Source organism: Cnephaeus nilssonii, assembly GCF_951640355.1.
Source record: "Cnephaeus nilssonii genome assembly, chromosome: Y".
Classification (NCBI taxonomy): domain Eukaryota; kingdom Metazoa; phylum Chordata; class Mammalia; order Chiroptera; family Vespertilionidae; genus Cnephaeus; species Cnephaeus nilssonii.
In genome coordinates, this window is record NC_137096.1 from 2,101,915 (window position 1) to 2,129,498 (window position 27,584).

The following is a 27,584-nucleotide window of genomic DNA, read 5'->3' on the forward strand; positions in this document are numbered from 1 at the left end:
CACTTCCAAGCTCCTTCTATGAAGCCAGCATCACCCTAATACCAAAACCAGATAAAGACAACACAGTGAAAGAGAATTACAGACCAATATCCCTCATGAACATAGATGCCAAAATCCTCAACAAAATTCTAGCAAATCGACTCCAGCAGTACATCAGAAAGATCATACACCATGACCAAGTAGGATTTATCCCAGGAATGCAAGGATGGTACAATATCCGCAAATCAATAAACGTGATACATCACATAAACAAATTGAAAGATAAAAATCACATAGTCATATCAATTGATGCAGAAAAAGCATTTGACAAAATCCAACACCCCTTCTTGATAAAAACTCTCAACAAGGTGGGAATAGAAGGCTCATACCTCAACACAATATAAGCTATATATGATAAACCCACAGCAAACATCATACTCAATGGACAAAAACTAAAAACATTTCCCCTAAGAACAGGAACAAGACAGGGATGCCCACTCTCACCACTCCTGTTTGACATAGTACTGGAAGTATTAGCCATTGCAATTAGACAAGAAGAAGAAATAAAAGGCATCCAAATTGGAAAAGAACAAGTAAAGCTGTCTTTATTTGCAGGCGACATGATATTGTACATAAAAAATCCGAAAGACTCCGTCAAAAAACTAATAGACTTAATAAATGAATTCGGCAATGTAGCAGGATACAAAATTAACGCCAAGAAATCTATGGCCTTTCTATACACCAATAGTGAACTTACAGACAGAGAGACTAAAAAGGCAATCCCATTTACCATCGCACCAAAAAAATTAAGATACCTAGGAATAAGCTTAACTAAGGAGGTAAAAGACCTATACACGGAAAACTACAGGACACTGAAAAAAGAGATAGAGGAAGACGTAAACAGATGGAAGAACATACCATGTTCATGGATTGGTAGAATCAACATCATTAAAATGTCCATACTACCCAAAGCAATCTACAGATTCAATGCACTCCCCATCAAAATACCAACGGCATATTTCACAGACCTTGAAAGAACTCTCCAAAAATTCATCTGGAATAAAAAAAGACCCCGAATAGCCACAGCAATCCTGAGAAAGAAGAATAAAGTAGGAGGGATCTCAATACCAGATTTCAAGCAGTATTACAAAGCCACTGTTCTCAAAACAGCCTGGTACTGGCACAAGAACAGACATATAGATCAATGGAACAGAATAGAGAATCCAGATATCGACCCAAACCACTATGCTCAATTAATATTTGACAAAGGAGGCATGAACATACAATGGAATAAAGACAGTCTCTTCAACAAATGGTGTTGGGAAAATTGGACAGATACATGCAAAAAAAATGAAGCTTGATCACCAACTTACGCCATACACAAAAATAAACTCAAAATGGATACAGGACTTAAACATAAGACGGGAAACCATAAAAATACGAGAGCAATCCACAGGCAGCAAAATCTCAGACATATGCCAAAAGAAATTCTTCACTGACACTGCCCCTAGGGCAATGGAAGCTAAAGAGAAAATTAACAAATGGGTCTACATAAAAATAAAAAGCTTTTTCACAGCAAAAGAAACCATCAACAAAACAACAAGAAGGCCCACTGCGTGGGAGAACATATTTGCAAATGGCATCACTGATAAAGTTTAATCTCCAACATCTACAGGCAGCTTATACAACTTAATAAAAGGAAGATAAATGATCCAATAAAAAAAAAATGGGCAACAGACCTAAATAGAATCTTTTCAAAAGAAGACAGAAGGAAGGCCAAGAGACACATGAAAACATGCTCAACGTCACTAATTATCCGAGAGATGCACATCAAAACAACAATGCCGTACCATCTCACACCTGTCAGAATGGCTATCATCAACAAATCAACAAACGACAAGTGTTGGCGAGGATGCGGAGGAAAAGGAACCCTCGTGCACTGCTGGTGGGAATGCAGACTGGTGCAGCCACTGTGGAGGACAGTATGGAGTTTCCTCAAAAAATTGAAAATGGAACTCCCATTTGACCCAGTAATCCCACTCCTGGGAATATATCTGAAGAAACTAGAAACACCAATCAGAAAGGATATATGCACCCCTATGTTCATAGCAGCACAATTCACCATAGCTAAGATTTGGAAACAGCCTAGGTGCCCGTCAGCAGATGACTGGATCAGAAAACTGTGGTACATCTACACAATGGAATACTATGCTGCCATAAAAAAGAAGGAATTCTCATCATTTGCAGCAACCTGGATGGAATTGGAGAACATTATGTTAAGTGAAATAAGCCAGTCAATGAAAGAAAAATACCACATGATCTCACTCATTTATGGATAATAAAGAACATTATAAACTGATGAACAAAAAGATAGATACAGAGACAGTAAAGCAACAGACTTTCAAATTACAGGGGGAAGGTTAAGGAGAGGTGGGGGAGATAAGAAATCAAACGAAGGACTTGTATGCATGCATATAAGCATAAACAATGGACGCAAAACTCTGGGGGGTGAGGGCATATATGGGTGTGGGGTGGGGGGGGAATGGTAAGATATGTACACATATAGTACCTCAATAAAAAAAAAAGGTTACATGAGATACGAACGGTCTGAGTCATTTACCCAATATCTTTAATTTTACCATCAGAAATGCCTTGTAAAACCTTCAAAAGGGACAGGCAAGCCCTGACTGGGTGGCTCAGTGGGTTGGGGCATCCTCCCATACACCAAAAGGTTGTGGGCTCGATTCCTGGTCAGGGCACCTTCCCAAGTCTGGGCGCATATGGGAGACAACCGATCAATGTTTCTCTCTCCCCCTTCCTCTCTCTCTAAAAGAAATTAATTGAAAAAAAGTTGATACACAAGGATATATATTTTTAAATAGATACAGACAAAATGCACTTTCATACTCAAACATGCGGGGAGCGAGCCCTTGCTGGGCCAGGTCACAATGCCTGCCCCCCATCTTTCCCAGGAGCACACAGTTCAACACCAAGTCAGCGCCCTCTCACCAGGCCGCCCTCAAGTCTGCAGTTCTGCAAAGATAAACCTGAGCGAAAGCAAGGAACGGAGAAGCTGGATGGCTCCCTGGCTATCTGAACAACAAAGCCACTTCCCAAATTCATGGCCGAGGGCGGGTTAGCCATCACCAGGCTTCTCCCTGCACCGGGCAAGCAGGAGGGGCCAGAGGACCGACAGGTCACCTTCACTCGCTCCCAGCAGCCACGCACTTTCACACTGTAAATGGCACTTTATCCCTGGGAACGACCTGCCCAACCCTTCCCAACTCCACGCGCCATCCCACCCCTGGAGCCAGAAGAAAACAGGAAGACTGGGTTGTTGTTTGCGTGTTTTCATAGGTTCCGCGGGTCCACTTCGAGGTGGGCTTTGTTTTTGAGACAAGAGAATTCAGTTCTAAAGCAGCCCCTCTCCCCATCTCATACAGGGGAAACCCATTCCCCCTGAGACACACTAGGAAGCATTGCTGGTGCTGGAACTCCACGTCCAGAAAGGCGCTGAGAAGTTCCCTTAGCTTCTGCGGGTCTCCAGAGCGCCGGGCAACTGGAAGCCGAAAGGCGGTAAATATTGATGGGCTGATGGCAATCCAGAAGCTGGGCTGGCGGCAGCTGCTGGGCTGTGTTGCCCAGTGATCAGGGCGCGGGTCCGAGGAGTGCAGAACCCAGGGTCCACAGAGGCGCACGCGGCTGGGGCGGCTCCGTCCACCCCTGGGCACGTGGGAGCGTCTCTCCCCGGCCTCCGGGCAGCCCCCACAGGTGCAGGCTGCTGCCCGCCAGACCGCGAGTGGCCAGGGACCCCGTCAGGCTCCTTCCCAGAGGGGGAGGGGAGGGGACCCGGAACAGAAGCCATGTACACTCTGGCGGCGCCCGGAGCCAGCAGGGCTGGGAGCCCCGAGGAGCGGCGGGGTGGGGGTGGGGGGCGCCCGGACCCACACACCTATCCGTGGCCCGCAGGCCACCTCCCCAAGGTGATCAGGCAGGACTGGGCGCGTCCTGGAGCCCTGGGCGCGAACGCTCGGCTCCCTCAGGTGCCCAAACCCCTCCGAGCCCCCCGCCCACCCGCGGGCTGTCACCGCGCGGAGCCCGCGGGCTGTCACCGCGCGGGGCCCGCGGGCTGTCACCGCGAGGGGCCCGAGGTCGCCCTACCTTGGTGATGACCAGCGGCTCGCCGTGCTCGCGGCCGCCCTTCAGGGTGAAGCCACACGGGGCGCCGCCGTTCAGCTGCACCTCCACCAGGCGTCCACCTTCCACCGTGCTCCCCTCGGCCTCGGCCTCGGCCTCAGCCGGGCGATCGGGCCACGCGCGGGGCTCGGCGCCCTCCATGGCACAGGGCGCGCAGGCAGCCAGGCCCCTGAGACCCAGGGCCCGCGCCCATGCACCCCTGGAGTGCCGGCTGGCCGAGGCTGGGAGGCTGCGGATGCCCGCCCAGCAGCTGGCCACCAGAGAACTTGCACTGCAACTTGAGAGCAATGTACCTGCTGAGTCGGGAGGGAGCAGGAGGGCGGAAGCAGGGGCGGGGCGGAAGCAGGGGCGGGGCGAAAGGAGGGGCGGAAGCAGGGGCGGGGCGGAAGCAGGGGCGGGGCGGAAGCAGGGGCGGGGCGGAAGCAAGGACTGGGTGGAAGCAGGGGCGGGGCGGGACCTGCAGGGGGTGGGGCCCTCCAGTCACTGGGTCGCGCAATGCCTTGTGGGAGTCCACGCAGCGGCCTGGCCGTTGACGTGGCGTCAGGGGGCGTGCCAGGTCCCTCATATTTGAAGAGGAGCCGCCCTGCTGCCTGAGCCCCAGCCTTGCCCGCACTCTGTCCTTTAGCGGCTCCGTGAGCCCTTGGCTGACGGACACTCGGAGGCCGTGACACGAAGAAGACACCCCCAAAGCCCATCTACTCTCCGGGCGGAGCCCCCGCCCGAGGAACGCTCAGGAGGTAAGTGTCCTCTCGGCGGCGTTTCTTTCTGCTGCGCTGGGATGGGAGTCGCTCCGTGTCCCCTGGTTGTAATAACGTGACCCTTTAACGTGGGAAATAATCATTGTGGGAAATGTTTGTTGTATTTTGTAATTTCTAAAAGTGTTTTAAGTGTTTCGGTTACATTCTTGTGTCCTTGTAGAGGGTCTTGGGGTGCGAATGAATTTGTGTTTGCTTCTGGTAATGGTAATGGAGGTGTGTGTAGTGCAGTGAGGAAAGTTTTGATTTCATGGAGCCTGGGTGTGTGGGAAATGTGACAAAATACTGTTGGTGGGATGTCTGTATCCAATATGCTTTGAGCCTGAGGTGAGACTAGGGCTTGTTTGCCTTTGTGTAGTATTTTTCCTCGTGTGGGGTAGGCTGGGGTCACATTTCCTGTGACTCCTGCAATATGTCCTGTAGGTCCTTTTGTAAGGCCGTGACGACCCTGTGGCAGAGCGACGACCCCAAATCAAACGCCGAACTCGAGTCTTGATGCAAAAGCAAGAGGTTTCTTTTATTCAAGCGCAGCGCAGGGACTCACAGGCAGCAACTCTGACAAGAGACTGCTGACCGGAGCCCTGAGCCAGGGTTGATTACAAGCTTTTATGGGCAAAAACCACACGCAGGTGGGGGTGGAAAGGTGGGGGAGATGGCCCGTTCTCGTGGGAACGGAATGCTTTATCTTTAACAGAAAGCTCGTAAAAACAGGAGTTTGCTTTAACAGAAACTAGAAGCCAGGATGTCTTTAATTTGTTTCAACAAAGACCAGGACATTTACTGATAAGCACTAAAGGGGAGTTCAGCACGCTCTTTTCTGGGAACTGAACTATGCCCACTTAATCTTAACTATCTCTGCCTCCCAGAACAGCCTCCGGAGCGCCAGCCCTGAGAGTGCATCCTTTCATTCCCCCCTTTTCTTTTTGGGGAGTTCCAATCATGGAACTTTTGTAGTATAATAAGGGGACCCATCAGGGTGGATATGAGGGTGGTGAACCAAGGGGATCGGCTGTATCAATTTTTCAAACTATTCTATTGTCCAAGCAAGCAAGTGTGTACAAAAGCCAGAATAGCAGGGTTAAAATTCAAACAGCAGTTTTTATCTAAGTATGGTTGCTATTATACTTCAGTACCATGGTCCCCATCAGTACTGTCCTCACTGAAGTCCAGTTCCCCTCCTGCAGGTGTCGAGTCTCCTCTTGGCCTGCGTGGAGCCCAGGCTAGGGATCTCACGGGTGAGGCTGCTGGTTGCCAGGATCTAGGCCGTTTCCTGGTGCAGGAGCTGGGAGTGGTGTAGCCAGATCTGGGTGCTGTTCATTTTAATAACCGTGGGCATGCCCAGGATAACAGTGTAGTATCCCTTTCAGGTTGGGGTGAGTCCTTGGGCAGTGAATTTCTTTACCCATACCGAGTCCCCGGGCTGGAAGGGATGTACAGGGTCCGCGGTGGGCACTGGCAGTGCATCTCGAACAAGCTTATGGGTGGCTCTCTGGGTATAGAGCCTGTAAGGACTTAAGGAAGGGAATGGTTATGAATTCCAGCTTTCAGTTTCTTCCTGTCCCTGGAAAGGAAGCGGTGGGGGGATGTCTATCATATATGATCTCTAAAAGGGGGAAACCCCTACCGGTAGGGGGTACACCTGGCCCATAAGAGGGTGAAGGGCAGGAGGTTGGTCCAGTTTTCACCGGTTTCTAGGACAAATTTAGTTAAAGTACTTTTAGAGTCCTGCTCATGCCTGTCCAGATTCTGGGCCTAAGGCTTGAGCTATACCCAGAAATACCTTGGCTATAAAGGCGGGGCTGTTATCTGATCCTATGACTACTGGCAGCCCGAAGCTAGATATAATCTCCTGGAGTAATTTCTGTGGGGCCCGAATTCTCAGGGCGACCCTCTTACCTTGCTTAGTATTTACCTGTGCACAAACTGTATTTCTAGTGACTATGCTTTTAATTATTTTATCTAAGAGTACCTGCCTTGCAGAAGTTCAGAAGTCTTGGTGATGCTAAGTGGGTAGCCTGGTGTAACTGGGCAACTCACGTCCGACCTAGAGCCTCTGGGACCAACAGTCTGTCATCTGGTAGGATCCACCAACTATCTGGTCCTTTGATGGCTTGCTTCTGTTCTGCCAGTTTCTCCTCTTGTTTGGTGTAAGAGGGGGTCTGCGTAGGTCCAGGTACGGCAGGGTTACTAAAACTGAACATAACTGCTCCCAACCGTGCTGTCAGGTCTGGGCGAGCTGTTCATACTGCGTCTGTTACCTCTGTGCAGCCCTGCATAGGTTCCTCTGGACTATCATCTGGAAGCAGGCTGTCAGGGTTGGTGGCCAGTGTCTTATGGAACCGGACACAGGGCTGGTCTAGGAGAAGAGCTTGGCACTGGGTGATCCTGGTGTTTGATATTCATCTCTTCAGAGTACCTCAAAGGAGGGCCTCCACACCATGGGGTGTTGTCAGGGCTAGTTCCTAGCCCAGAGTCTACTTATCTGCCTCCTTTACCAGCAATGCTGTGGTGGCCACTGCCCAGAGGCACGCTGGCCACCCTGCTGCCACGGGGTCTAGCCTCTTAGCAACAGGTCTCTTCCAGGGACCTAGAGTCTGAATGAGAACCCCTTTGGCAATGCCCCTTACCTCACTCACGTAGAGGTGGAAGGGCTTCGTGACGTCTGGCAAGGCTAGGGCAGGTGCTGAGACGAGAGCCCTCTTTAGCTTCTCAAAGGCCTGTTGTTCCACTTCGGTCCAGTTCAGTGGATGCATTCCCCTAGTACTTGAGTACAGAGGTTTAGCAATCTCCGCGAGCCCCGATATCCACAGGTGGCAGTATCCAACTGCCCGTAGGAATTCCCGCTCCGTCCCCCTCAAAGGATATGGTGGCACATCCAAATAGTTTCTGCAGGAGGTCATGTCTACATAGGGGGTACGGACATTCTCGCATGATCAGAAATGAATGCGTCACCGTGTCCTTTCGAGGTCTACAGTCCTTTTTGATGTCTAAGGAAAACAGGCAATTTGTCCGGTGGCTCCCTGGACTGATGTCTTCTTAGAGGTTACGGGTCCCATCGGCTCTGTCAAGACTGAATAGGCTGCCCCAGTGTCCACCAGGAAACTAACAGGTTTGCCCCCCACTTGTAAGGTTACCCTGCGCTTCTGGGGGCTCAATGGAAAGGAGCCCCAGTCCTGTCAGTTCTCTTCCTCTAAGTTAAAGACCTTTGGAGTCTGAGTCTCCCCTTTTGCTTCTCTAGGTAACCTGCCAGGATATTTTCTCTTGCAGTGCCCCCGCTTCCTATTTGCTGCTGGCCTTTTCTTTCTTTTTACTTTTCTCTGTTCTATCTTATCACATGCACAAACCTTTACAAAAATCTTCACAATTTCAAATTAGCCTTCAAACCTTTCTTCTATGTCCTTCAAAAATGCATAACCATGCCTCAGACCTTCTATTAAGTATTTCTAAACATGTCTAGCAATCAATGTTTCAGTATTGTATGCTAGAAAAGGCAGCGGGGGAGGGAGCAGGCTCTGCAGCCGGTTCCCAGGCTAGCCAGGCCTCTAGCCGCTTGAGTCCCAAATGGCCACATTCTTCCTACAGATAATGATCTCAGATTCTGATAAGCCTGAAAAGGGGAATTACTAGCTGTGCCTTCTTTAAGCCCCCTAACAGAACATGGCTTTAAGTCCCCTAACAGAACACGGTGAAAAGTGTCCAAGGAGACGTCAGGGGTTCTTGGGTCTCATTGGGGCGCAGGGGGTCACAAGGGAATTTCCCTTTTCATCGCTGCCTCCAGCAGCTACTCAAAACAACCCCTGGAGGGGATGGACGCTGGGTGGGCAGAGGCAGGGAGCGCGGCGCGGGTCCCAGGTGGCGAAGGAAGGCTCCCACCGAGGCGTTTTCATCTGGCAGTCCACTCTCTGTTCCCACTGGGAAAAGCGCTTGTCTCCTGCCAATGAAGGTGGCATGGGGGGTGGGGGGGAACCAGTGACCCTTACACTGCAATCAGACTCCCTGACCTTTCTGAAAAGCCCCTCTGCTTGAGTGTGTTTCTATTAAAATTACTGATTTTAAAACTATAATTTAAGAGTTGACACATACACACAAGGACCAAGTGGCCCACAAAATATTTTTCTTTCCTTCCTAAAGATTTTACAATGTGCTGTAATCATTAATCACATCAAAGTTAAATGGCCAATTGAGACAAACACTTCTGAGACCGTTTCTCCACCACTGATTCAGACTGGGTGGCAGCAGGTGTCAGAAATAAGATTCATTCAGTTTTTGAGCTTGCTGGGCAGACTTGGTGACTTTGCCAGCTCAAGCTTCCTTCTTATAAATAGTTAACTTTAAAACTTGGTCCCTGATTTTAACCTCTTGGACCACAATTGTTACAACGTTATACCTTCAAATTAATAAACTTAGACAGAACTTTTGCTAGGCGGGCCGATTCCCCCTCTGACAGAGAGCAAACACCCCTGGGAAAAAAGAAATCCCAGTGGCCACTCAGGGCGATTTGCTATGTGTCAGAGCACCCAGCCTTAAACAAATTAAATGTTTCTTATTTCTTTTTATAGATTTCTATATATGAACAAATAATTATAACCAGGCAGATAACAAAATATCAAATAAACATCTGTCCTTATATCATTTCAGTAAACAAGTATTCTTACATTCTTGGGATCTAAGCAGATAACAGGAATACTGCCTCTAAGTCCCCTGATGGGGGCCTCCTTTTCCTACCGTCGCTTTTTCTGGCTTCTGCCATAGGCCAGTTGGCGGGACCAGTGTGTTGAAGGAAAAGTCATCCTGCAGTCCGGCTCGGGGAGGGACAGGTTACACATAGAGCGTTATATCAGGAGAGGCAGAACCTTGATAAAAGCTCAGTAATCCAATTACACAGTCAAAGGTTACACAGGAAGGGAAGAACCACTCAATGTCCTCTCCTCTGAGAGGATTTTAACAAACTGATAATAAACTGACAAAACCTTGACAAATGAAAATTCAATAAATAATATATACATATAGGGCCCAATTATGACAGAAAATATAAGACAAAAAGACAAAACAAACAGTCCTGATACCGATATGACAAAACACAAAACAAACACCTGTTGAGAGGGAGAGCCTCCAGCCCCTTCTGGGGGGTCCCTTTCTCCTCTCGCAGGAGGAGATTTCTTGTGAGCTGAAAGCCTGGATGGCTTCCTGAAAGAAAAGATTTTTAATCCAGTTACAGATGCTATTAGAATCAGAATGAGAGAGGAAGGGAAAGATCAGGTTATGTCCTCTATGAGGATCCTAATAACTGAAAACAGTAAGTTAAACAAACGGTTAACGGGGTCTATAAAGAGTTAATAGTAACTTCAGCCTTAGTTTCACGTTGGACTATGATGTCACAGGCAGGGACAGGGCCTTGAAAATCTCTCCTCCCAGCGAAGCTGTTAGCTGGGAGTCTCCCAGCACCAAAAGAGATAAGGAAGCTGTAAATAAAAGTTCTTTTGTTCTTTGAAATGTTATAAATGGATATTTTTAAATCAACCTTAGGACTTTAAAATTCAATTTAATACAGTAAATTCACAAATCAGAGCAAACTGAAACCTTCATTTATACAAACAGAGGAATTTTTATTATCTAAGTGGGCTGATTCCCTCTCTGACGGAGAACAAAGGACTCTGAGAAAAAGGTGTCTCAGCAGCTGCTAAAGACCTTTGTATTCCGCCACAGCAGGTCCGCCCCATCTTTAAATAAATTAAAAGCAGAAAGAGACAACAAATACTTTTATATTTATATATTTATATACCAAACAATCTGAGGTTTTGACTCCTATTAGATATTTACCAGAGTTTAAACAGTCACCTGATTAATTTGCCTGAGGAAGCTCTATGGCCTCCGGGTGGGGGGGGTTAAGCTCCCCTTTCCACTCACTTGGAGTGGACTGAGTCTATCTCATAACGTCCGTCCAGTAAGTCCACAGAAGTCCACAGAAAGACACAGAAACCAAACAGACAAAGACACCTGGGAACAGCTGGACGATGTGCCAACCAGCGGGAGCGACCCGCTTCGTCCCAGAGTTTTGAGGGAAAGCCACTCCCCTCCAGACTGGGGTTTTTACACCTCCCCAGACGGGGGTTTTTACACCCCCCCAGACGGAGACTACCAGGCGTCCCTGGCTCTCCTCCACCCTTGGGGCGTCCCCCAGGGCTGCAACCTGTGGTCCTCCAGGCACGTCTACCGACTACTGCTCGGTCACTCTTACGAGTCGCCGAACGGCTGCAAAACCAGAAGTGTGCACACAGAACCAGACCAACTGAAACACAGGACAAAGACAGACAACAATGAACAAAACACTCAGACAACGGGCCCAACGAGACTGAAACAATGACCTAATATAACCAGACGGACGGACTCCCGTCCTCCAGATTGTCCGGCCGGACTTCAATCCGCCCGTCGCCGGACACCCGACGACGACCAATTTTACTCGGTCGTCTCCTGAATCTGGGGCGTCCCCCAGTTTGACAGTTTTTCTGACCGGACTCTAACCGGTCAGAGGAGCCCTCTCCTTACAGAGAGAACAACCTGTCACCAGAACCAGAAATAACCAGAAATACTGAAACAATTATCAGACGAACCGGACAACAGACAACAAAACAAGGGGGCCCCTTTACCTCCAAGGTCGGTTCTGACGTTTGAGGGGTGGTCGATCAATCTCGGTGGAACCTCCAAATGTAAGGCCGTGACGACCCTGTGGCAGAGCGACGACCCCAAATCAAACGTCGAACTCGAGTCTTGATGCAAAAGCAAGAGGTTTCTTTTATTCAAGCGCAGCGCAGGGACTCACAGGCAGCAACTCTGACAAGAGACTGCTGACCGGAGCCCTGAGCCAGGGTTGATTACAAGCTTTTATGGGCAAAAACCACACGCAGGTGGGGGTGGAAAGGTGGGGGAGATGGCCCGTTCTCGTGGGAACGGAATGCTTTATCTTTAACAGAAAGCTCGTAAAAACAGGAGTTTGCTTTAACAGAAACTAGAAGCCAGGATGTCTTTAATTTGTTTCAACAAAGACCAGGACATTTACTGATAAGCACTAAAGGGGAGTTCAGCACGCTCTTTTCTGGGAACTGAACTATGCCCACTTAATCTTAACTATCTCTGCATCCCAGAACAGCCTCCGGAACGCCAGCCCTGAGAGTGCATCCTTTCACTTTCTTTGGTTCTGCATTGAAATGTTTCTGTAAGCGGTGGTTTCTTTCAGCAGGGAGACCTGCCAGCCGGTGTCTATTACAAGATTTTACATTGTAATGGCCCGCTCCCCAGGGAGATTTGGAGGGATATGTATGGTCTGTGGTCATGGATGGTGTGGAATGGTGAGTCTGTAACCAATGGGGGGTTACTGAATATAGGCACCTTGGGTGGGGTTTCCTCAGGGTCTGGAGTGTAGAAGTCATGTTCTGGCATTGGTGTCCGGTATGGCCCCCCTCTTGCCGAACTTGCTGCTCGCCGGGGGCCTCTCCAGTTTCCCTGATTCTGTCTGAAGGGGTTTTGACTATTTTGAAATGGACTGTTGTCTTGAGTCTCTGTCCTGAAGGGTTGTTTTTTTTTTTGTTTTGATTTTGTGGTTGGATTGCTGGGTTTCTGCTGAATGGGTGGTTATTACCTCTACATGGGTTATTTTAAATGGGTTGTTATTATTATTATTATTTCTGAATTTATTATTGTCCTTGAAGAACAGATTGTTCCTTCTCCAATAATAAGCATGTCCTTGTCTGTATTGGTCATTCTGCCTGTTTTGATTGGTTTGGGGTGTTTTTAAGGGCTGTAGAGGTCCTCTATACCTTTGCATGGGAAAGGAGTATTTCTTTGATTCCTCTACCGCGAAGGCGAATTTCTTTTCTGGTGATAGGTCTTGGTGCAGTTGGATTTTCCTTTTAATATGCTCTGCGGTGTCGGACCTTGCGATAAGGTTTTGAAGCTGCATTTTGTAGCCATCTGGAGCGTTTCTTATTAGTACCTTGACTATCCCTTCTACATCTCAGTTTTCCCATGGTGAGCTCACATCTGGCTTATAGAGGCCAGTTAGGATCACCAGTTTCCGTAATTGGGCCTGTAATTGTGTAGGAGACTCCCAGTGTGCTGAAAACTGTCCCGAAGACAGGTCCACTGATGGAAACGCTCTTCTCCATGCATCTCCTATCCAGCTCCAGAATGATCTTCCTGTATTTGAGAGTTGTTCTGCAGTTTCCTTTACTGCTGTTTTTAACTTGGCTACTTCTGTTGCATCTATCACTGCTGTGAGTTCATCTGCACTTAACATAGACGTGTGGCCTCCAAGTTCGTATATTTTTACAAGCCACTCTACGTTCATTAATTCCCCTTTAATTAATAATTTTCTGAGTTCCGCTAGTTCCTGCCTTGAAAATGAGGTGAATTCTACCGATTCCTCAGTCCCTTCATTTTCAGATTTTATTACCTTCTTCTTTACTACTCCTGGCTTGCTGGAGCATTTTGCAACTGCCTTCTGTGCCGGTGATCTTCCCTGGTCGGTGTCCTCCTGCAGGTGATGGATGGTCTGCAGTACTATTCCTACTTCCTGCTGTGGTGGCGCCCTTTCTATTGTTGGAATCAGAATGTTAGGATCTACCATGTTTTGGTTGAGGCCTGGGGCTGTGTGCATTTTATATTTGGCCCTCAGGGCGTCCTCTACCGGCCTCCATTTGCTTTCTGGTAGTACGTTAGGCTCGGTAGGGTCATTTCTTTTGAAAAGCTTGTTAAAGAAGTTTTAACTTTCTGCATGGTGTTGAATGAGACGGAGCCTTGGTCCGTACCTACCCAACGGACAGAATCCTTGTGTATGCGGGGTGTTCCTATTGCAGTATGTGGTTTCTAGATGGAGAGTTGTTACTTTTTTTCGAAAATTAGAGAGAGTTTTAGCTAGTTTCTTCAAAATTTTGTTCATAAATTCGGCTCTGCTGTAAATTTATTCTTCAAAAGGTTTCATTTTCCTTTACTTTCCGTTTCCCTTAGTTGAATTCCTTGAATTTGAAGGGGAGTTTCGATTTTGGACCGAACCTAGACGACCCGGTGGTGCTCCGGGGTCGAGTCTCCGGATCGGGAATAGGTCGGTTGGTGTAATCCGCCATCTGGGCTCCTCTTGCACAGAGAGACTGCTAGGACCCCCGGCATTGGCCTTCGGGAGTCAGCCTCTCCTGGGTATGCCCTCACGGTGGACGACCACTGACCTGTGTCCTCAGAGACTAGTTCGCTTTCGGTCGGTGCCAGATTAATGCCCTTTACACTCGGTGGTCGTTTCCTTCATACTCCCACCGGAACCTGAGTGGTTTTGCCAATTTTAAATCCTTATCCGCCTGCGCTGCGGAGAAATGTGTTTTGGAATCCTGCCAACTACGCCACCCCTGCTCTGCAGCGCGGCCAACCTAGGCTGGACGCCGAGCTGGTCTGCTGGTTGAACTGCAGCCACTGTCACCACCAAGGTGGCCTTGTCTGACCGGAGAGCCGGGCCCAGATATGGCTGACCTTGGTCAGCTCCCGCCATAGCCTCCTCATGAGACCCGGGGATGGGTTGGATGGGTTGGGGGGCATCTTGGTCGGCTCTCAGGGAGGGGGGGCGTGTGGGGAGGCAGGGGTGGCCATCGCGGTCTAGGCCTGGGCTCCTCCTCAGACAGGAGCGGAACCCTGTGTGAAGGGCGGGGGGAGGGGCAGGGGTGGCCATCGCCTGGGCAGAGGCTCACCTCAGAGGCTCCAAGCACAGAAGCAGGCCCCCTATCCACCGCCACTCACCCCTGCATCGCTACCTAGGGGCCCAACCATCCCCCCCCCAGACCCTTGGGGTTTGAGAGAGGAGGCGCGAAAGAAAGGCTAAGGGAAGCAGATGGTGCCCTCAGCTCTGTCAGCTCTGAGTGCCCGAGGTTCTCCCTCCCATCTCCATCCTTCCCACGGCCGCTGCGGCGGGGACGGGGAGTTGTGGGTGGGCAGCAACCCACAGGGAAGCGGGTGTGAAGGACCTGCCAGTCCTGGGAGGGATCCAACATGTGTGGGAGGGGAGCGAGGGGAGGGTGGGGTCCCAGTCTGTCCCTCTGACCCAGCGGCCTGGCAGGGCAGCTCAGCCCTGTGAGGGGTCATGGGGTTCAGGCAGGGCGTTGGGACTCCCTGAGACCTGACTGCCCGGACCTGCACAGAAAGGCTTCTTCCCACTTTCCCGGGCGGGCCCTTACTTTATCAGGCCCGGGAGCGAGGGTGGGGGGAGGGGGCTAGACCCCTTTGGGACTGAGGGGCAGGCACGGCCTCCGTCCCAGCAGAGGGGCTGACACGCAGATGTCGCTGCGCAGGTGCCGCCCTCCATTGCCGCCCTGGGTGGGAGGCTCCGCTGTTCCAAACTGCTCTGTTTCCGGGGAATGGGGGGGGGGGGCAGGAGGCCGGCGACACAGACACTGTCTGGGGGTCAGCCCGGAGGTCGCCGGCCCCGCATCCACCACTGATCTTGAGCCTGCCCTGTAACCTTGCATTGGCGCGCACAGGCTCAGGAGACCCGTGACCACCCCGGGACAACGACAGGATGCCACTGCGTCGTAAGAAGGACATGAACAGAGACTTGGAGCCCCTGTTGGAGGAGCAGGGTAAGAGAAACGATGACTTTGGGGGCAAAGAAACACCTGAGGCCGAGGAACTTCCCTCCGGTACCTTCTGCGTGACCCTTAGCAGATCCAGTGCATGGGGCTGGGCTGTGTCCTTGATGTTAAAACAGTAAACTCCAGGAGCTGGGACACAGGCTATGTCCTGGAGGCGGCTCACTTGAGCCTCAGACCCCCAGAGGGATGACAGGTGCTGGCCCAGCAGCTCCTTGGACGCTGGCAGCCTGGCAACACCCTCTGCCGTGTGTCCCAGGCTCGGCTCTCACCCTGCCCCTGGAAGGCCTGCAGCAGCGTCTTCACAGCACGGCCCTGGTCCCTTACCTGTTTCCATCTGCCCTGCACCTCCACGGCTCCTCTCATAGGTCTGCCTGCAACACTTGTGGCGGCGGAAAGCTTAACCCTCCCCAGTGAGGAGCTCTCGCCCTGGACGATTCCCCAAATAAGTTACTAAACTCATTTAATACCTTTTCCATTTTTATTCCGATGCAGAAGACAGTTCTTCTGACCTTCAGGAGAGGAAATCGAGGTAGTGTGTTCACCGTCATTTTTGCTTGCTGGATAGGAAAGTAGAGGTCTCCTCAGGTAACATGTATCGCATGTAAAACACTTGGCGTGGCATTTCTTCAGGTGCCCTTCACTAACACTGAATGCACTTCCTTTACAGTGAGGAATTGGAGGAAATCCTTGACCAAAACGCAGGTATGATTTAGGAGGTAGTGTCATGAAAATAAACTGTTTCAGACCGTGTCCCATTGACAATGGGGAATGCTCACCAGGGGCGTGCATGACTGCCTTTTAAAGCCTTGGGACGCTTTTCTGTGGCAACTTTGAATCTCCCTCGCTCTCCGGAGCAAGCAGTTCCTCTATGGGACTCGTTTGTTTCCTTTAGCTCCCGAGGGGTCTGACTTCGCCCTTCCCCACCCCAACCAGGTAAAAAGAAGGAATTCTACCCTAGCGCCGAGCCTCCATTTCTCTGCAAATATTGACAGAATGTGACAGAGTGTTCAATAAATTATAGTCTGTGGGCCCTCAGTTGTGTGTCATAAACAACTTGTGGGCCGAGCAGCACCTATGTGCCTACGCAGGATTCGACTTGTGTGGGTGTTAGACATGGAGAGAAGGGCCTTTTGCCTCCTCTCACTAACTCACATTACCATCACATGAGCAGACTTCGCACAGTGCTGTCACATGACCCCTTGCGTAATCCTACAGAATTATGTCCTTTACATAGGCAGGTGCATAACAGCGACAAGGACCATAATAGCACTCAGTGCTTACGCTTACTCTGTGCCAGGCACTGTTGGGAGCTCTGGTTTGTGTTAATTCAACGGTTCCCACGTTTTAGAAGCAAACCACTGTACGGAATACTTTTACATAATAACAGGTGTATGTATGCATACCATGTATGTAACAAACAACGTCTTGGTAAAACGGTACTTATCCTTTACTACATGCAATGTATGCGGGTAATTAAAAACAATAAAGCCTTGTTCTCAGATACAGTAAGTATTTGTGTGATTTGGTTTCATAGATTTCCTTAGTTTCTCTTGTTCTTGTGTGTGTGGAGAGAACGGTGCTACCAATGCTGATATAAGAGTGATGCTTTTATCTTATACACGGGTACACTGGATGGCTGTGCGATATTACAAGAGTTTGCATGAAATAACCTCTATTCCACTTGGTGTGGCCGAGTGAATGACATATCCGGTTTTTATATCAGTGTTAAGTTTTCTCATTGTAGCTATTGTCTTTGACTTTCCTGATTCTTTTCTTTGGTGCAGCAGCTTACATTGAAGCCTGTAGAACATCGGTTCTCAACCTGTGGGTCGCGACCCCTTTGGGGGTGGAACGACCCTTTCACAGGGGTCGCCTAAGACATCCTGCATATCAGATATTTACATTATGATTCATAACAATAGCAAAATTACAGTTATGAAGTAGCAACGAAATTAATTTTTTGGTTCGGGGTCATCATAACATGAGGAACTGTATTAAAAGGTCGTGGCATAAGGAAGGTTGAGAACCACTGCTGTAGAATATAAGTATTTCTCTCTTATACCGCGTCCAGCCCGGCTAGAGAGCGGAACACAAATCCTGAGTAGGGGTGACTGGGGATTGAGAAAATGGAAAAAGAGACAGACAGAGACACAGAGACAGAGGGGAAAGGCTGTGGCCGGTTGGGACACCTGGCCCTCTGATGGAAACACAGTGACACAGAGCCGGTGAAGCAGCGTGTTTATTTTATAAAGTATGATTCCAGGAAGTTTTACAAGAATTTAAAACAAAGGAAATTATGTGGAATCCTGGTTAAAGATCAAGCTGTAAATGTTTCATTCTTGTGGCTTCTTTGTAATCGTCACTCCTGGCTAAGCCCGGATAATGGCGTCCGTTCTTTGCGCCCGGCTGAACTTAAATAATGAAATCCATCCCCTGTCACTCGAGCTAAAGGACCAGGCTGACAACATACCTGCCTCTGGCATGGCATGTTTCTAGGACATGGTGCTGCCAATGCCACTGGACTCAGCTGACAGTAATGTAAGAAATGCTCATGTGCCTTCCCAGGTGCTCTCTACACACAGTTATACAATTAATGGTGGTGGTGTGGGTAACTAGACATTTACACAGCACAAGAAAGGAACCATGAATCTTGGTCGTTCAACTGATGCCTATTAAAAAATAATACTGTCTTTCTAGAACTGCTGAATGAACATTGCTCATACTGTCTTCAACAAGCAGGAAAAACGAATTTCACCATTACATGTTAATATGTATGTTTTATGTAGATTCTCTGAAAAGGACTTTTCTGAGGAAGGAAAAAGAACTATTCATGAAAGCAAACTCTTATGTGGATACAATTTCCGACAAGCTGCGAGACAACTACAGGAAGAGGCAGGAGCAAAGGTTGGCTGCCGGGCGTCAGGGGCAGGACTGTGCATCACTTCTTAGTGTCCGTGGGGACAAGTCACTGAAGAGCATCACTGTCATTTCCTATGCGGTGACGTCCCTATTGAAAACTGTATTTGGCTCGATTTTTTTCAAAGCAAAAAACTCCATTATTTCTATAAAGTCACACACCTTAACTGAATGGAGAGGCATTGTCTAGAGGTCAATAAAGATGACCCTTTCTGCCTTTCAAATGACAATGGAGTTTTAGGGCTCCTAAAGGAAAACATATGTATATGACATATATGTATATACTAGAGGCCCGTTGCAGGAAGATTCCTGCAAGAGTAGGGCTTGCTGTGGCCTGAGCGAAACAGAGAAGGGAGGGAAGCCCTCTGAGGCGGGCAGAGGGCTTCCCTCCCTCCGCTACCTCCGCATCCCGCCTCCCGCCTCCCGCCTCCCGCCTCCTGCCTCCTGCCGCCGCCGCCGCCCCGCCTCGCTATCCGCTTTCCCTCCCTCTTCCTTGTATACTGTCTTCGGTCTTTGCTCCACGCTAGAGTATGCAAATTAACCACCATCGTTTTTGTGTTAATTTGAATGCTCACTCTGATTGGCTGGTGGGCGTAGCAGAGTGATGGTCAATTTGCATGTTTCTCTTTTATTAGTGTAGATACTTGAGTCGCAATGCACGGAATTCGTGCAGGATTAGGTCTTCCTTCCCCAGGCTGCTGGCACCTTCCTCCCTCTGGAACCCTGGACCTGGGCTTCCCTCGCAGCCCAGGCTTCATCCAGAAGGTCGCCTGGAAGGATGCCCGGTCTAATTAGCATGCTATGCTTTTATTATTATAGAATCACTAGAGGCCCAGTGCACAAATTTGTGCACTGGTGGTACTTGGCCTGGCCAGCGATCGGGGCCATCTCTCCCAGGCCCGATTGGGGCCAGCTGGCTGGGGGGAGGGACCACGGGAGGTTGGCCGGCGAAGGGGATAAGGGGGACCGCGAGAGGTTGGCTGTGGGAGCACACTGACCACCAGGGGGCAGCTCCTGTGTTGAGCATCTGCCCCCTGATGGTCACTGCATGTCATAGCGACCGGTCAATCGGTCTTTTAGGCTTTTATAGGTATAGATAACATGCTAACTGAACGAAAGATAAGTGTAGTGTACTATTTAGCTATATCCGCTTATGTAAAGATAAGTGTAGTGTACTGTTTAGCTATATTCACTTCCCTACACTAATAAAAGAGAAGCATGCAAATTGGCCATCATTCCTCTACGCCCACCAGCCAATCAGAGCGAGCATGCAAATTAACCCCCAAAAAAAGATGGCGGTTAATTTGAATACGCAGGCGCGGAGTGAAGACCGAAGACAGCGCACAGGAGGAGGGAGGGAAAGTGGGGCGGTGGCAGGAGGGAAAGCACAGGGCGGCGGTGGCAGCTGTGGGATGGAAAGTGCGGGGTGGTGGCGGCAGCGGGAGCTCATGCCCCAGGAAGCCCCATTATTGCAGGAATCTTCCTGCAACGGGCCTCTAGTATTGTAAATATCTTCTAAATTTCCTGAACTGGGTTTATTCTTCATGTGCACAATGAAGAATATCTGTTGTGCCAAAGCGAGTAAAAGGTAAACTGTTCCCGTTTGGAAATGTTATATGATAAATGGGTATGCTATGTCCAATGATTCTGTTTGTCTATAGCTCAAACTGTAGGTTATTTTGCAAGAAAAAATGATCAAAACACTTTGTAGATGCAATGCCGTTTTCAGAAAAAATTATATTACCAGTAAATTTCCCTTCGTTTTCAACAGCCAAGCCATGTGAGAGAGCCTCCCACTTAGCCAGTTAGGGACACACAATCTTGAATGACAGGAAGGCACTTCATTTTCCTGTTTCCCACCCAGAGACTTCAGTTCCTCTTCTCCCTTCTCCTCTTCTTCCCTTTATGGTATAATTGTGTCAAGTGAAGTTTGTTTTGAATGTGCTGACTTTCACCTTATCGACATGCAGTGTGACAGTGCCCGTCTCTATGTTTTCCAGGGAGGAGCTTGCCAAGGAATATAATAATCAATTAGAGACTTTGTTTGAAGACGTGGAGAGAGCTCAGAAGAACCTCACGTTAGCCGAGCAAAACTTTAAGGTTGGTATCAGGTTCTCGATTAGTTTATTGTAGGCAAGTCTCGAGCAGGATGGCGAGCCTGTTCATGTCTTGGACCCATAAGGAGAGCCGGGGTCCCGTTCCCATGGCTGGCTATGTGGATGGGCCCCGATCACAGAAAAGCAGAGAAGTACAGGCATCCACCAGACTCGGGAAAGCCCTTCGTCTCTATTTGCTCTCGTGCTTGTGATTCTTGCAGTTTCCAAGAACAGAAATTTGCCAACTTGCAAAAGAGGGGTGTCTTGGTTTATCCGAGGAAGACCAGAGGGGCGGGCGGTTAGCTCCAGGTGCAGCTGCCTGTGCCTGGGCTCCGGTTGCTCAGCTGGTGTCTTCTGGGCTCTGCCTCCCTCTCCTTTCAGGCTCTCTCCATGGGGTCAGAATCTAGGCTTCCCATCCTAGATTCCCCACCGGGTTGGGACCCCAGTGGACGGAGACAAACCTTCCCGGGAAGCCATCTTTGTCGGGCACCTGAAGCAGAAAAGCCTCTGAAGGAGGAGGACTCATCCAGCCTGGATGCTTGGTTCATTGCTGGGCCAGTCACTGTGGTCAGGGCGTGGTCCGCGCTTGATGGACTGACCTGATCACCCTGGGGAGGGAGGACAGTGGAGGAGGTGCTGCTGTCTCAGGGCAGAGGGCAGTGTGTGGAAACGTCTCCTGAGAGGGGGGCCCGTGAAGGGACTTGGGAAGGCTCATTGCCAAGCCTCACTACGGGCCTGACTTAGGCTAGTGTCTCAGTGACTTATGAATCCATCCGGAGACTAGGATGCAATGCTAAGTAAGGCAGAGCAGCCGGAGGGCTGGGTGTTTCAGGGTGGGCTTTGGGCACGTACACGGACAGAGTGAGTAGGGGACAAGGTAACACAATGCAAGGGTGTAGGATTTATGAGGGACCGTGAATTCACGCCGGAGGGAGGAAAGTGAAGACCCGGGTTGGCAATAGGGCCACTGGGATGTGTGTGATGCAATGGGTGTTAAGTCTTGACGGAGTATTAGCCATCATGTGACAGGAGTGAGCTACAGACAGAGAGAGGTAGAGGGGGGAATGTTGGGGAACATGGAGAAACAGCCCACAGTACAGCGTGTTCACGACCCTGGGCTCTGGAACCATAATGTTTGGGATCCGGTTCTGATGGACTAATGAGTAGCCATGGGGCCGTGGGCAGATTGTGTATCGCTGAGTGTCAGGGTCCGCACCTACGAAGGGGACATAAGAAGAGCACCTTGGTCATAGGTTAGTTTTGAGGATACAGGGTGCCCTATGTAAAATAAGGTCATTGGAAACCTTTCTGGACAAAACCTGGCATATCGTTCCTATACTAGTACAAGGCTGCTCTCCTTCGTGTTGTATAGATGTTACAATTGTTGGGAGCGAGAGAATGCAGGGTACAACCCTGACAGGAAATGGCTAAAGTAGGGGAGAGGGCAACATTGTTCCTGGAGGTTAGGTGAAAGAACACAAAGGCCTCCATTATTGGGAAGTGCGTCTGCGTGGAAGCTGAATGGCCAATCGTTACGACGTGTCTAAATATTGTTCGGAAAGGATGTTTCCTACTTACTCACCTATGTTTTGAATATGGGTAAGAAAGGAACTGTTGTCCTCAAAGACTGATGTATACCAATATTGTGGTTTTTGTATTTTACTGGTGAGTACAAATGTCTGGAATCCTGTATAATAAAAGCGTACCGTGCAAATCGACTGAACGACAGAACGACCAGTCACTATGCTGTACACTGACCACCAGGGGGCAGACGCTCAATGCAGGAGCTGCCCCCTCGTGGTCAGTGCGCTCCCAGAGGTAGGGCCACTCACCCCCAAGCTGGGCTGATGGCTGGTGAGCGTAGCGGCAGCACTATGGGTGGCAGTACTATGGGTGTCCAACTGCAGCTTAGGCTGTCAGTCAGACATCCCCCAAGGACTCCTGGAATGCAAAATGGCCCAGGCCAGGCTGAGGGAATCTCCCCCCTCCCCCCTCCAGTACACGAATGTTCTGCACCGGGCCTCTAGTGTGTTATATAAGGGAACACAGAAACTGTTAAACGTACTGACTGAAAGGAATCCTTTTAACTTAATGCAGAATTACGTTTTGCTAAATATTAAGTTAACCATGTTTTATTTTCTTTTATACCTGTAGAAGGCTTTTTTAGAGCACCAAAGGTGTTTTCAAAAAGTGATAAAAAGGCTGCATCAGATCCATCAGGAAGTGAAAGCTGCACATAAGGAGCACAAACAGGTGTGTTGTATTTGGTAACCCAGTGCGTTCTTATAAAGCATCATGTATGTTTTGAAGTAGAAGCTAAATTGTTTCACGATATATGGGAACAACATTTTGGTTGTACATTTTAAGTTCTTAGCTATTTTCCATTTGGGTTTAATGACCTTGGTTTATCATAAATGCTAAATTTATTTTTATTTTTAGGATTTCTTAAGAGTGTTACAATATTAAAACAAGAAATGGTAAAGGGGGACTATTACCTAGGAATAGACACATTGTGATTGAAATTGATTCATTAATCCTAATTTCATTTTCAACAATCAGTTTTCAGGAGATGAGCAACGACTATCTTATGGATCATAAAAAGCCTATGTTGAGGTTCCAGTTGTCTTTCACTTCTGTTTCACTGGTTTATGCAAAATAGGAAATAGCGATTGTAATTATTGAATAGCTGTGTTATTTTCCAATACATTCTATGAGTGTCTGATGGCCCATTTGCTGTTAGAATTATTACAGCGACTCAAAGTGGCCCCGGATGCATGACAGTTAGGAAAAGCCACAGCAAGGCCAAAAGCTTATGTGCTGTTCCACTCTCACACCAGCAGATGGTCCTCGTGACATTGGCCTCTGCTCCACACAGACCCATACTTATGTAGGAGGTGATCGAATCCTGGATATGCCTCCTCTTCTGTGGATGGGATGTTCTTCTTATTAATCTTGTTCAAATACACGTTGCTCTGGCGCTGTTCAGAACTAACCGAAATAGGTTAAGTAAAATAGTAAGAGTTTGTAAAATAATCATTCTTTAAAAACTTCAGAAGCATACGTATGCAGTAGCTGTTTTACAGTTGTTTCCCTGTCGACAACGTGTTTACCCTAATGCTCTCTGGGAACCCGTCACTAATTGGTGTGAAGATTTGATAAAGTGCTAAGGAAGATTTCATCTGAAGTTTATTACTAAGTGTCAGCTCTGTGGTAGGAACTGGAGTGTTATCTGCGACTCCTGCAGAGTCCCTCATCCTTCCCATCCAGGTATCACCAGGCCCTGCCATTGCTACCTCTGCACTTGGACTTTAATTTCTTTCTTTGCATTCCCACTGCTGCTGCCCGCGTGCAGGACCCATCATTCCTAGCTGTGCTAGTAGTGAGCGCTTACCTGATTTCTCTCTTCTCCAGTCCATCCTCGGCAGCTCTGCAGTATCATGGTCCGATCCTATTCCTTCCTCCTGAGAGCCTGTCCTTAGCTTTGCATTTTACATTGCGGGGTATTCAGCATCTGCCCCATGGCTAGCCTCCCTTTGTGTCTCATGCTTCCTTTCTTTCTTCCCTCCCGCTCTCCAGATGAGTGGCTTTCTCTGAAGGAATGCACCATTACTTCCTGTGCTTATATTTCTCCTCTCGAATACTTTCCATTCCTTCTTTACCAGGTGAAATCTTACTCCTTTTCTCAACTAAATAATAATCTTCTTTATCACTACACAGTAATGGCCATATGTGTTTCCTTAATTGTTCTATAAGACCATTTTGAGTTGTGCTGGTATTTTTATTGACAGGTCTCTTTTGCTCACTCCTATAGGGGACGGGGTGGGGGGGAGAGTGTATTCCTTCCTAGGTCCCTCCACAGCACTTAACAGAGTGCTTCTGACAGGATGCACTAGGCGACTGTTGAATGAAGCGGAAAGGTTTAGAGCAGGCGTCCTCAAACTACGGCCCGCGGGCCACATCAGGTGTTTTTGCCATTTTGTTTTTTTACTTCAAAATAAGATGTGTGCAGTGTGCATAGGAATTTGTTATAGTCCGGCCCTCCAACGGTGTGGGGGACAGTGAACTGGCCCCCTGTTTAAAAAGGTTGAGGACCCCTGGTTTAGAGCATACGTTTGTTTTCCATAGCTTTCAGAGGTCCTGTGACAGATCATGTTATTCCCTGTTACACTGGCGGTCAGTCACTTAAGAACATTGTTAGCTGGTGTCTGGAAAGCTCACTATAGTTTTTAAATTGTGGTATTTCGTGATATGGGCCAGTCCAGCTTTTTCTTCTTTCTTTGCTTTTCCTTTTTTGCTCCAGCCTGACTGTAACTGTTCAGTAACCCATTGTGTCCAGTAAATCGTTTTCCTGTTACACTTCTACAATAATAACATTTGACTCAACTATAACATTAAAAATAAGAATTCTTAGGTGACTTTCATGCATTCATTATCATCTTTTTATTTGGGATAAATAATGAGCAGCCTGTGAATATTAACAGTTGCTACTTTTGAAATGTAATTGCACATGTTGAGAACGTGGGATGAAACTTAGTGGTTTATACCTCAGCTCTGCGCCTTGTTTCAGAATGTGGCATCCTTAACGACACTAGAGGAAGAGCATGTTGCCACAGAAATAAAAGAATTTAAAGAGGAATTGACCTAATTACACAAAACGCTTGTGAAAGAGTTGGTAAGTAGTGTACACTTAATATTAAGAACTAAGGAGGGAAGTCAGCATTGGGGTATTTTGCTTGTCAAAATGTATATAATAATCGCCCAAATCGTATTTCCTTTCCAGAAACAGCAAGAGCGAACAAATCTGGCCTTTGTTAACTGACTAGTTGAGGACTCCAAAGAACAAACTGGCACTGAAGTTCCAAATGTCATTTAAAGACCGTTGTTTCACAATTAAGTGACACCTCTCCTTAGCTTTGTTTGTTTTTTAAATTTAATAAATATTTATTGTTGAGATTTTTACAATTGTTCCTCTTTTTCCCCCCCGCATAGCTCCCCTCCACCAGGTTCCTACCCCACCCTCTGCCCTTACCCCCCACCCCACTGTCCTCATCCATAGGTGTACGCTTTTTGTTCAGTCTCTTCCCGCACCCCCTACTCCCCATTTTCCCCGAGAACTGTCAGTCCACTCCCTTTCTATGCCCCTGATTCTATTATATTCACCAGTTAATACTGTTCATCAGATTTTTTATTCCCTTTGTTTTTAGATTCACTTGTTGATAGATATGTATTTGTTGTTCATAATTTTTTATCTTTCTCTTTTTCTTCTTCTTCCTCTTCTTAAAGAATACCTTTAAGCATTTCATATAATTCTGGTTTGGCGGTGATGAACTCCTTTAGCTTTTTCTTATCTGTGAAGTTCTTTATCTGCCCTTCAGTTCTGAATGATAGCTTTGCTGGGTAGATTAATCTTGGTTGTAGTTTCTTGCTGTTGATCACTTTGAATATTTCTTGCCATTCCCGTCTGGCCTGCATAGTTTGTGTTGAGGAATCAGCTGACAGTCATATGGGTGCTCCCTTGTAGGTAACTGTTTTTCTCTTGCTGCTTTTAATATTCTCTCTTTGTCTTTTGCTATTGGCATTTTAATGATGATGTGTCTCGGTGTGGTCCTCTTTGAATTCCTTTTGTTTGGGGTTCTGTGTGCTTCCTGGACTTGTAAGTCTATTTCTTTCACCAGGTGGGGCAAGTTTTCTGTCACAAATCCTTCAAAAAGGTTTTTAGTATCTTGCTCTCTCTCTCTTCTTCTGGAACCCCCATAATTCTGATGTTGGTACGCTTGAAGTTGTGCCAGAGGCTTCTTATACTGTCTTTTAACTTTTTGGATTCTTTTTTTCTTTTGCTTTTCCAGAGGAGTGTTTTTTGCTTCTTGGTATTCCAAATCTTTGACTTGATTCTTATAATGCTCTAGTCTGCTTTTAGGTCTACTATAATGTGGTTTTTTTTTATTTCAGTCAGTGTATGCTTAATTTCTAGTTGATCCTTTTTCATATCCTCGAGGATCTCGTTAAATTTATCGGCCTTTTCTAGGAAATTCTTGAAAAACCTTATAACCGTGGTTTTGAACTCGATATCCAGTCTTTTGCTCTCCTCCATTTCCTTCTTTTGTGGCCTGCCTCTTTGTCTCCCCATTGTAGCTGCTTCCCTGAGCTGATGGAGTGGCTTTGTGTGCTAGGTGTCCTAGCAGGGCCCAGTGGCTCAGCCTCCCCAGTTACCTGAGGTGGACACTCTTGGTGCAGCCCTTTGTGGGCTGTGTGTGCAGTCTTGTTGTAGTTAAGCCTTGATTGTTGTTGGTATCACTGGGGGGAGTTGACCTCCAGGCCAATTGGCTGTGAGGATCAGCAGTGTCTCCGCTGGGAGGGCTGCTGTGCTCAGCGTGGATGGGGCGGAGGCTCCGGGTGGAGCAGACAGCCTTGGTTTCCCGCCAGCCCCGCCCCGCCCTAAGAGGGCCCTGTTCTCAGTGTCCCTTGGCAATGGCTGCGCGCACCTCTGTGAAAAGGCTGCTCTCGAGTTTCGCCCGCTGCCAGGCAGTCCACTTTCTCCCCGAATGAGTTTGGTACTCAAAGTCTCACCCGGACCTGGAGTTCAGTGCAGTCGGGAGCTTTTGTTTTCCTCCCGAACGAGAAAGCTAGCCGCGCGTTTGCTGCCCGCCCTCTCCGCATGCTGCGAATAAGCCAGCCGCGTGTTCAGCCGCCCACCCTTTCCACGCACACGGGTCTCCGCACCTCCACAGCTCCTGAGTCCCAGAGTCCTTTCCTCTTTCCTACTTGTTGTAGAATTTCCACTCAGCCAGCTTTCCGGTGGTTCCGGACGATGTCTGCTCTGTCTTCCAGTGGCAGTTTTAAAATCGTTGTGCGAAGCAGCAGTATAGGTGTTTACCTTATGCCGCCAACTTGGTTTCTCTGACACCTCTCCTTAGCATTGTATTAAAAATGTTTCATTACCATGTACATACATTTACTTTCTTTTTTAAAAATATATTTTATTGATTTTTTATAGAGAGGAAGGGAGAAGGATAGAA

General features: G+C 48.2%; 1 protein-coding gene across 14 annotated transcripts; it reads left to right on the plus strand.

Moving 5' to 3' along the window:
• The first annotated feature begins 4,723 nt into the window (after positions 1-4,723).
• Positions 4,724-25,521, plus strand: LOC307096469 (uncharacterized protein). 14 transcript variants are annotated; one of them, XR_013813287.1, is made up of 10 exons: positions 4,724-4,913; positions 15,446-15,544; positions 16,049-16,085; positions 16,224-16,258; positions 18,343-18,460; positions 20,473-20,572; positions 22,723-22,821; positions 23,622-23,835; positions 25,136-25,240; positions 25,349-25,521. XR_013813287.1 is itself a non-coding variant. In XM_079766115.1 (9 exons), the coding sequence occupies exons 2-8, from the start codon at positions 15,484-15,486 to the stop codon at positions 25,211-25,213; spliced, it is 528 nt and encodes a 175-aa protein (XP_079622241.1). In that variant the 5' UTR covers positions 4,724-4,913; positions 15,446-15,483; the 3' UTR covers positions 25,214-25,240; positions 25,349-25,521. The 14 variants fall into 14 exon arrangements, 5 of the variants coding, with proteins under 5 accessions (XP_079622241.1, XP_079622239.1, XP_079622242.1 ...); XR_013813285.1 differs by lacking the exon at positions 23,622-23,835 and having other exon boundaries at positions 16,049-16,141; XR_013813286.1 differs by having other exon boundaries at positions 23,622-25,240.
• Positions 25,522-27,584: the final 2,063 nt, after the last annotated feature.